Source organism: Pygocentrus nattereri, chromosome 24 (assembly GCF_015220715.1).
Source record: "Pygocentrus nattereri isolate fPygNat1 chromosome 24, fPygNat1.pri, whole genome shotgun sequence".
NCBI lineage: Eukaryota > Metazoa > Chordata > Actinopteri > Characiformes > Serrasalmidae > Pygocentrus > Pygocentrus nattereri.
The window spans coordinates 11,647,384-11,658,705 of NC_051234.1; the positions used below are offsets into that span (position 1 = coordinate 11,647,384).

An 11,322-nucleotide genomic window follows, 5' to 3' on the forward strand; every position below is an offset into this window, starting at 1 on the left:
GTTTCACTCCGTAGTTCTACAGTTCAAGACTGCAGTCGATCTTTTTCTCTGCATACTTTGTTACCCTGATCTTCAGTGGTCAGGACCCCCATGGACCCTCAGAGAGCAGGTATGGGTCTGTGGGTGGTGGGTCATTCTCAGCACTGCAATAACACTGACATGGTGGTGGTGTTCTAGTTTGTGTTGCGCTGGTCTGAGTAGATCAGACACAGCAGTGCTGCTGGAGTTTTTAAACACCTCAGTGTCATTGCTGGACTGAGAATAGTCCAGCAATCAAAAATATCCAGCCAACAGCGTCCTGTGGGCAGCATCCTGTGACCACTGATGAAGGACTAGAGGATGACCAACATAAACTGTGCAGCAGCAGATGAGCTGTCATCTCTGATAGCCCCGTAGCCCCGCCTAGCGCTCATTAACATATATTTGCATGTTGGTCAGATAGAAAAAGAAATCTTCTTCTTCTTTCAGCTGCTCATTTTAGGGGTCGCCACAGCGGATCATCTGCCTCCATCTTGCTCTATCCACTGCCTCCTCTACTTTTACACCAACCATCTCCATGTCCACCTTCACTACATCCATAAACCTTCTCTGAGGTCTACCTGTTCGCCTTCTGCCCGGCAGCTCCATCTCCAACATTCTTTGACCGATATATCCACTATTCCTCCTCAACACATGTCCAAACCATCTCAACCTCTCTGGCACCTCTTTTCTACACTGTCCATTGCTCTGGATGGTTGACCCAAGATATTTGAAGTCATCCACCTTTACGACCTCTACTCCTTGCATCTTCACCTTTCCACCTGCCTCCCTCTCATTCACACACATGCATTCTGTTTTGTCTTTACTGACCTTCATTCCTCTCCTCTCCAGTGCAAACCTCCACCTCTCCAGATTCTCTTCCACCTGCTCTCTACTCTCACCACTAATTACAATGTCATCTGCAAACATCATGGTCCATGGAGCCTCCTGCCTGACTTCATCTGTCAACCTTTCCATCACCATTGTAAACAAGAAGGGGCTCAAAGCTGATCCCTGATGTAACCCTACCTTCATCTTGAAACCATTTGTCACTCCAACTGCACACCTCACCACTGTCTCACTATCCTCATACATGTCGTGCACCACCCTAACATACTTTTCAGCTACACCTGACTTCCTCATACAGTACCACAGTTCCTCTCTTGGCACCCTATCATATGCCTTCTGTAGATCCACAAAGACACAATGTAGCTCCTTCTGACCTTCTCTGTACTTCTCTACCAACACTCTCAACGCAAAAATTGCATCTGTGGTACTCTTTCTGGGCATGAAACCAAACTGCTGCTCACTGATCTGAAGCTCTCGCCTTAGCCTTGCTTCAACAACTCTTTCCCATACCTTCATGGTGTGGCTCATCGACTTTATACCTCTGTAGTTACTGCAGCTCTGCACATCACACTTGTTCTTAAAAATGGGGACCAGTACACTGCTTCTCCACTCAGGCATCCTCTCACTCTCCAGAAATTTGTTAAACAACCTGGTTAAAAAGTCCACTGCCTTCTCTCCTAAACATCTCCATACCTCCACAGGTATGTCATCTGGACCAACTGCCTTTCCATTCTTCATCCTTTTTCAATTTAGATTTGGCTGTGAAAAAACAGAATAACGACTAAAATGAAATGACAAATAGGCGTTTTCAATTTATTTTTATTTTTGTCACAAATGGCTCGTGCTCATGTCAAAAATGAAATTGCAAATGAAGGCATTTCATTTCATTTTCAATTTTGGCAGGATATTTGCGCAGATGTTTGGGAAAAGAAATGGCAAAAGGAGGTTTGCATGTCATTGTCTGCGTGGGTTTCCTCCGGGTTCTCCGGTTTCCTCCCACAGTTCAAAGACATGCAGTCAAGCCAATTGGATGTGTTAAATTGCCCCCAGGTGTGAGTGTGTGAGTGATGGTCTGTGTCTGTCTGTCTGCCCTGTGATAGACTGGCGACCCATCCAGGGTGTATCCTGCCTTCCGCCCGAAGACTGCTGGGATAGGCTCCAGCACCCCCCTGCGACCCTGACGGAGAAGCGGCTTAGAAAATGTATGGATGGATGGATGTCACGTCACACATCCCTCCGGCTCTGAGGCACGCTCAGACTCCAACTCCCAGAATCCTCTGAGAGATTACCTTACACTCCAATCAGCGCTCCCAGTCTCCTGAATACTAACTCTGTTTACCTGTGTTCCATGTCACATGACTTGTTTAGTTTAGTTTAAAGCCCGGGCTTCAGCCAAGCTAGATTGTGAGGTATTGCTTCTCCTGTAGAGCTACTGAGCATTTCTCCTGTGTTGTGATTGCCTTTTTTGAGTTTGGACTGTTTTTCTGGATTTCTGTTTTTTCCCTTTTGTCTTTGCCCTCTGGTTGTGGTAGCTGTTTTTTGGATATGACCCACGCCTGTTTACTGACCAGGATTCGTCAATCCCTTGGATATTAAAGCATCATCTTTTGGTTTTTCCCGCGAGCGTCTGGCCATTTCTGTCTTTTAACAAATCAGCGTCTGTGACATCTGTGATTACCATTAGGACCCTAAGGTCCTCTGATGGTTCTAAAGGTTTTTTGTTAGATTCAGTGTGGAAAAAGCGACGTGACTACACAATGAGCGGTGACTGGTTCTCAGCTGACCTCAGAACAGCTGCATTTTGGCTCTAGATTTAACTGCCCGCTCTGGTTATCTCTTTATGAGACACTATACAGCCCCAAAGTAACTGTGACTTCTTGAGATGTTCTGGTATGCAGCACACATGCTATAGACTAACATATAACATTGCTATAGTAAAAAAGTAGCTAGCTAAGAGTATATAAGAGCGATTAACATGTTCAGATTGTAAAACGCAAACCCTATATTTTATTTTCTGTTTGGACTGCTTGTAATGTTGCTGGCAAAATCAGCAAGCTTGGTAACACTTTCTATGAATGTCATGTTCGTAAGCATCTATAAATAAATTCATAACCTGTCATTCATAAGGCATAATAAACATCACTAAATATTCATAGAAATGCATTACGCATTATAGACATGCTTATTATTACATTACATTATAAGTAGTGTTCATAACAAATTATAGGAGCTCATAAGTTGTATTTGTCCGCTCTAAGTCAAGTGAAGCGTACTGTAGTAAAGCCTCATGAAGTTTTTACTGAAACACTAAAACATAAATAATAAAGCACATTACAGGCTTCAAATGTCAGATTTTAAACTAGTGCTGCCATCAGTGTTTTTCCCAGTGTGGAAAAGTCAATGTACACCACCGTTAGCTTGGTACTAACTCAACACTGCGTATTCAATAGAATGCTGGCAGAAATGAGCCGTACTGTAGTTTGCTGTAGTGTGATGTTACAGAGTGAAGGGCTCTAGCGTTTGACATTAGAACCAGTGAGGGAACAAATTACAACGACAGCACTCTACTATCTCGCCTCTCCCTCTCCAGGCCTTCAGTCCACAGTGACTTCATGCTCAGTGTGATGTCAGAAGGGGTTCAGGGGAGGGGCTGATAGGTACTTGGTTTGCTGTGATGTAATGTAGTGTTTAAAATGAGACGCTGGGTAAGAAAAGCACATTGTAGCAGTGATTCTAGGCTGGACAGCCTCTTTGGAGCGTCTGAATATTCAGGACTGAAACCCTGAAGATGCAGCTCTAACAGCACCAGCGCTCAGAAGTAAAATACTGGAAATCTCAGAGTGTAAATAAACTTTGTCTTTACTTTACTCTCCAAGCTGGGACTGACTTCTCTAGCACTTTATAACATGTTATTAACACTACTTATCATGCATTAAATGAACAATTCATGATGTATAATAAACATGGATATAAAGTGTAATTCAGTGTAATTCATTTCTATAAATATTTATAGCCATGTTTATAATGCCTTATGAATGCATTATAGCATGTTATAAATGTGTTTATAAATGATTACAAATGTGACATTCGTAGAAAGCGTTACCGCAAGCTTTAGTCCAGCTCCAGTAACTGCTCAGGTTAGGCTACAGGTTCTGTAGTAGATAATATTAGTGATCAGATGACAAAGCTGTACTGTGTTACCTACACAGAGCACACTACAGTCAGCATGAGAACGTTCACTGTTAACCAGCATATGGATGGTATAGCATCATGTAGCTAGCATCAATAAGAAATCAGCAGCTACATGAAACTGTATTTTGTCCCATTAGCTCCTGTTAGCTGGGGTTTGGTATGGACAGCCTTTTGTAACATGTTTAATGTGTGCTTTTACAGTAATCAGTGAAATAAAATCAATTTGAAACAATCACTTTATATAGTATCAGTTTTAACACAGCTTAAAATGGTGTTAGGAAAGTTAAGAGCCAGGGACAGATACTAACTTTCATGTTGGAACCACATGGGGGCGCCAACCACCTTATGCATACCTTTATTCATTGTGATGGGGCTCAGCTGGAAGGAAGGAGACCAACGGTCTCATGTTTTTGGTTGGAACGGCGAGTGGGCATCTTTCTCTCTCTCCCTCACTCTCTTATGCTCTCGTTGCCCTTTTGTGGACTCCCATTGCATATATTTTGGATTTTCATGGAAGCACCCATTTCATTGATTAATAAATCCTGAACACTATCATGAACGTGGCATGAGCTGGTCAACCATGGGCTCAAGGCTTGGGCTGGCCCAAACCCTTCTCCAGGTGACTGAGAGACTCAGCAGCAGGTGTGTTGGCCTTCTGTGAGAGTTTCCAACTAGACTCAAAACTGTGCTGCACACACCTCCCTCCTCCATTTAAAAGAATAATCATTTATTAATAATAATTGTTGTACTGACGTGTTGTTTGTGTTGTTGTTTAGTTACTTTAGATGTGTTTGACTATGTTTTGTTCTGGGTTTGTGTCTCTACCTGCCTGCCCTTCCAACTGTTTTTCTGTGGCCTTTTCCGCTGTTCTAATAAAAGAACATTGCTTTAACCCTCTACTGCACGGTGTTGCCATATGACAATTTCTTTATGACTAAGTTGGATTTGTTTGTTCTTGTCTTCAATAAAAGGATAAAATTATGTTTTTAGAGAAAAAAAATAATTTTATGGTGTTTTTTTTTTAGATTTTATGGTTAGGTGATTGCACGTTGTTGCCAAATGGCAACAATTTTTTTCAAAACATTTTCCATGATTTAGGCCATTTCAAATAAGAAAAACACATTAAAACATTTTATAATGTTTAAGTTTAAATTCATGCAGTAATAGGGTTAAGCAGAAAAACGGTATTTCAGTGAAATTGTCAGAATTTAATATCAAATGCATTGCAATATACTTGAAAAAATAAACGGCCATACTCCTTCTGTAATTTTGCATGTCAACATGTTAATAAATGTAAGATCAATTTTAAGCTATTGTCTATGAAAGTTAGTAATAAATAATAGCTTAAAAATGACTAAACCTTTAAAATTGCACAAATTTGCATTAAAATTCGACTGAATATTTTAAAATTTAATTGAGTAAAATGACACCAAATTGTTTTCAGTTTCAAATGTTTTCAGTTGTTTTTAGTTCCACTGGCAGACGGGACCTGTTGACCTGCAGCAGCTTGGTGCTGAAAGCTGAGCTGAAGTCCACAAACAAACTGGTCTGCTGTAGGTTTAGATGGTCAACCTGCAGGGTTATGCTGATGGAACAGCATACAAGCAATAAAAAACACAACATGCTGGTTTATGCTGGTCATTCTAGTAGGCAGATTCAGATTCTGGTTCTTCATAAATGTGACACTGTATTGCCGTTCATGTGAGCTCGTGTTGTTAATACAGTATTTCTGCTTTATTTTGACTGGTTCAGACAAGTTAGACAAATATAAATTTGCCTAAAGTTGCAATGGTTAAATATTTAGTTAATGTTTCTAAACACGTGTAACCAGTAAACTCAGTAACTCAGTTTCGCATGAATATTAGCACAGTATCAATTGCATGATTGTACTAACATTCATCTTTGGCTAAGTGCTTGCATGACTTACTGTCATGGATGACCAGCTTCCCTCCTGGAAAAGATTATCTAACAAAGAATGAAGTATTTAGATTTTAGATACAAGCAATACATTCTGATCTGTTTAAACTCAAGACACAGTAATAATAGAGACAGTAATAAGCTAAATAAATACAAAAGCATTATTTATAGAGTAATTTCTATTGGGAGGTCTCTGTCCCAAACCCTAATCCCTAAACTTAGACCTGTGACAATAATACTTACTCATAAATCACAGTGTCAGAAAATGCTACAAGCATTAACTACTGCATGGTGCTGCCATATGGCAACAATTACTTTTAATCACTGTGGGAAAAGGGGCTTTTACTTTGAAAGGACAAATACTGGTCCCACGTTATATTTAGTGTCTCTAATAACTGTGTAGTTACACATGAATGACACATGCAACACTGTAACATGATGATTTAGTCATGGTTGCAGATGGAATACAGAAGTAAAGCCTATGTAACTACATGTGTGTATCAACTTCAGTTTTGCCTCATGATCAGATCAGAGGTCTTTTCCAGCTGTTAAAGGAAATATGTTTTACAAAACATTGCATTTATGATTTACATGATTACTGAGGAATAACTGTGTCGTAACAAAGTAACTTAATCACATCACATCGATTAATACCATTCTGTAATTACACTGTACCTTTATGACAACTACACAGGAATTTCCCTGTAGTGCAATGTTAAAGTTATGCTTTATGATATGTCCACAAATATGTGGACTGTTCCTGTGTAGTTGATATGTAGGTACTGTGTAATAAGGGGGTAGTAATACAGACACTGCTTTGGTGGAAATGCAGTGCATTCAATTAATGTCAGAAATGTCATATGTTAATATAAGGGGACGTCTGCTCTTCTGCTCTTCTGTCACATTATTATTACCCTTGTGTACTTACATGAGAGAGACCAGGCTGTTACAAATATTAAGATACACTTATGTAATTACATGAGGCAAAACTGAAATTGACACATGTGTAATTCCATAAGCTGTACTTACGTAATCCATCTGTAAAAGTGACTAAATCCTTAGTAGTTACATTGTTGTTGCATGTGTTGTTCACATGTAACTACACAGTTATTAGAGACACTTCATAGAAATTGGGACCCAAATACTTGATGACTTCACACCTAAAAATCAAATATTTTGCTTATTTAAGTAATTTTAAATAGTAAAGACACATTAAGGCATTTATTATCATCTATAGATAATAATTCATGCAACAGAGGGTTGTCATCTGTGCTTGGGGTTCAGACTTCGCCTTCCTGCCCGCTCTCGCAGCCGTCATCGGAGCCCTGGGGATGGGCACCTGCCACAGCGACGCTGTCATCAAATTCAAAATGTGCCTATTGATGCTGTTGGAAGAAAACCTTGTATCTCCATTTTTGCCGTTTTTCAGTTTTTGACATAATTTGAAAATTTCTGATGCCTTTTATACTGTGTGTAAATTTCATGATGAAAGGACAAAAGAAACGGCCCGAAAATTACTTGGAAAAACGTCTGGTTCCATTGCCTTACATTAAAAGCAAAATAGTTTTTTTTCCTTCCCCTGTAAAGTTACCATTTTAGAGATAGGGGTTAGAGATGAGATTAACAGTGATATATTTTTCAATAAACAATAACATTTCTCAATTTAAACATTTGATGTTGTTGTTATACTATTTGCAATTGCACATAATTACAGTCCTTTTTTTATAAGCTTTGTCTTTGTTAGGAATTTAATCAACGATATGTCTCTGATTATTATGCTTTTCTATGTTCTGTTGCTTCTGCAAGTCCCAATAAAAGATCATATGCGCATGTAACTCTCTTCCTCCATCTTCTGTAGAGACTAATGACTCTCCCAGAGCACCATTAATGAGTCAGACTGCTTTTCATGAGCAGTGTACATTATTGACCTAGCACAGTTAGCATGCTACAGGTGCCGTCCACTGCTGACCACAGGTTCAGTTTCAGTAACTGATGCTCAATGAGAGCACAATGTCAAGTGATCAGTGTTGGAGCTTTAAAATGATGTTTCTTTTGCTTAAGTATTATTGAACAAATCTGGATGGCTTTTTCCATTCCAGCCAAAAACCTTGCTCTCTATGGAAAAGCCACACAGTGATCCTTGGTTTGTGACCCCTGGGCTCCACTTGGCCATGCCTACAATGCTATAGATGGAAATACTGAATCAAAATACCCCCTTGGTTCTTGCATTCACATCCAGACACAAAAAAACCCTGGTGGAGGCTGGACCTTCTGGACCAGTACACAGTGACCTCTGTCACCATGTATAACAGAGGAGACGGCTGCTCAGAGAGGATCAACGGAGCTGAGATACGAAACTCTTTACTCAACAATGGGAACAGCAAAACCAGGTAATGAAATTGTTTATTTCAGTGTAAAATGGTAATAGTTACTATAATTGCTTGAAAGCTGCTAGTGATGCAAAGCGAAACTTGAGCCACATGTCTAAATCCTTTTCTGAAGATGCTGAGTCATTATTCACATTGTACGACACAATCCACTCTGCGTAACACTTAATTACAATGCAAAATGCAAATGAGCATATACATTTTTACAGGCTGCACGATATATCATATTTCTATCATTATTGCGATATGAGTTTCTGCTCATACACCCAGCGCCAGAGATGCCATTACATTACTGGTGTTCTAATAAGTTGTCCTACTCGTCGAGTTTTCCTACTGTGCATGGGCACATCATTACAGCATATGAACTTAATGTTTCCAAAGTTTTACTGTGCTCCTACTCTTGCTCAAGTTGCTGTACACTTGGTCATGTATGTTACTCTCCCTCGTCGGAAAGCTCACGTGCTGATGATACTTGGTGGGGACAGTCCTCAGGTTGCAGTGGTTGACAGCCAGCAACAATGAACGTGGCATCCGGGTGCTCGGTCCCTCTTGCTCTTTGCACAGCATCCCAACTTTGTTTGGAAAGAATGAATGATCTTTAATCATTACCCTTTAACACAACCAGAACATCTTTTACAGCACTTCAGTTGTCTCCTTTGTCTCATATAGTGCTGTAATATTCCAAACAAGGTTAAGGTTGAATTATCCCAGAATGGCAAAAAATTTTCAACAATATGCTTGAAACAACATTATCAGCCAATATAGTGAGGTAATTTGGTACAGAGTCATGTTGAAGTAAAGTAATAAAGTTGCAGGTAGTGATTAGTAACTTGTAAAGGATGACTTTTTTGATGATTACTCCAGTGCTAGAGCTACACTAACAATACCAGCATTATGTACTGCTGGGCCTGTGCAGCACTCTGTTCTGACTGAAAAAAAAGAAAAAAGCTTTAGTGCTGACTTTTTGCTTTCTTCCCTGTTTCCCTCAGCCATAAAAAGGTGGACGATTACCAACAATTGTGCGTATTTGATGAATAATAATTTTTTACATTTTTTTTCTCACTCCTCTGGTAGGATTTGAGTTACAGTATTCCATGGAGCTGAACTAATGTCTTAACTTTGACCGGGGCTTAGCAAATTTGCTCTGGCTTTTTAAGAACTGTGTTTCAAGTTGTACTGTTATGAGCAGAAAACAGGAACATTAAAAAGTAGTCACCATTCAGATCCATTATGCAGGAGAAGGCAATTTTTCCTAGAATCCATCCAGAATCTCAAAAGGTGGATTTCATCCATGTCTTGGCCCTCAGATTACCCATGTTGTCTTTTAGAGAATTGATTTGATCGTATTTCTTTCTTATATAATGTTATAATCAGTGAATAAAGCAACAAAAAATAAAACCATGGAGACAAATAAAAGCAGAGCACGATTTTCAGTTCATCACTCAATGAATGTGTTTCCATCTAACAACAGTTTCTAAATGTTAAACGGCTCTGCTAACCAGGAGAGAGTAGCTGGTTAGCATTAGCTTGGCTAGCATGTTACCAACTCTGCTCTCCACAGATTCAATTCTGACTGACAAAAGCTTCACTGGCACAAATTTAGATGATGATGATGGTTCAAACCTGAGGAAGCAAAGTCGAGTGGCTGGTTTTTAAGGGACAGGACGTTAAAAGTACACCTGTGGTGTTTGGAGCTGTAGCCTTATAGTGAAACCAATGCTAGCCAGCTCTTTTTTCCTAGCTACCTTAGTTTGTCTAGTGAGATACAAACATCCTTGTACAGGTGTGATTCAACTAACTGGTGCTCTGCTATCACAAGTGTAGATGATAAAAACTTATACACCCCAATTCCAATGAAGTTGGGACGTTGTGTAAAACATAAATAAAAACAGAATACGATGATTTGCAAATCCTTTTCAACCTATATTCCATTGAATGCACTACAAAGACAAGATATTTAATGTTCAAACAGATAAACTTTATTGTTTTTTGCAAATATTCACTCATTTTGAATTTGATGCCTGCAACACGTTCCAAAGAAGTTGGGACAGGGGCAACAAAAGACTGGGAAAGTTGAGGAATGCTCAAAAAACACCTGTTTGGAACATTCCACAGGTGAACAGGTTAATTGGAAACAGGTGAGTGTCATGATTGGGTATAAAGGGAGCATCCCTGAAAGGCTCAGTCATTCACAAGCAAGGATATGAACAACTGCATGAGCAAATAGTCCAACAGTTTAAGAACAACGTTTCTCAACATGCAATTGCAAGGAATTTAGGGATTTCATCATCTACAGTCCATAATATGATCAAAAGATTCAGAGAATCTGGAGAAATCTCTGCAAGTAAGCAGCAAGGCAGAAAATCAACATTGAATGCCCGTGACCTTCGATCCCTCAGGCGGCACTGCATTAAAAACCGATATCATTCTGTAACGGATATTACCACATGGGCTCAGGAACACTTCAGAAAATCACTGTCAGTGAACACAGTTCGTCGCTCCATCTACAAGTGCAAATTAAAACTCTGCCATGTAAAGCGAAAGCCATATATCAACAACACCCAGAAACGCCGCTGGCTTCTCTGGGCCCAAGCTCATCTGAGATGGACTGACGCAAAGTGGAAAAGTGTCCGTTGGTCTGACGAGTCCACATTTTAAATTGTTTTTGGAAATCATGGATGTCGTGTTCTTCGGCCAAAGAGGAAAAGGACTGTCTGGATTGTTATCAGCGCAAAGTTCAAAAGCCAGCATCTCTGATGGTATGGGGGTGTGTTAGTGCCCATGACATGAGTAACTTGCACATCTGTGAAGGCACCATTAATGCTGAAAAGTACAGGTTATGGAGCAACATATGCTGCCATCCAAGCAACGTCTTTTTCAGGGACGTCCTGCTTATTTCAGCAAGATAAAGCCAAGCCACATTCTGCACGTTACAACAGCGTGGCTTCGTAGTAAAAGA

General features: G+C 39.9%; 1 protein-coding gene across 1 annotated transcript in view; it reads left to right on the plus strand.

The window, feature by feature from the left end:
- The first annotated feature begins 90 nt into the window (after positions 1-90).
- The window catches only part of LOC108437364, a 50,686-nt gene continuing 39,454 nt past the window's right edge, over positions 91-11,322 (plus strand). The window contains exons 1-2 of the mRNA XM_017714406.2: positions 91-109; positions 8,216-8,366. Of these exons, the coding sequence (XP_017569895.2) occupies positions 91-109; positions 8,216-8,366 (170 nt within the window). The remainder of the gene's footprint in view (positions 110-8,215; positions 8,367-11,322) is intronic.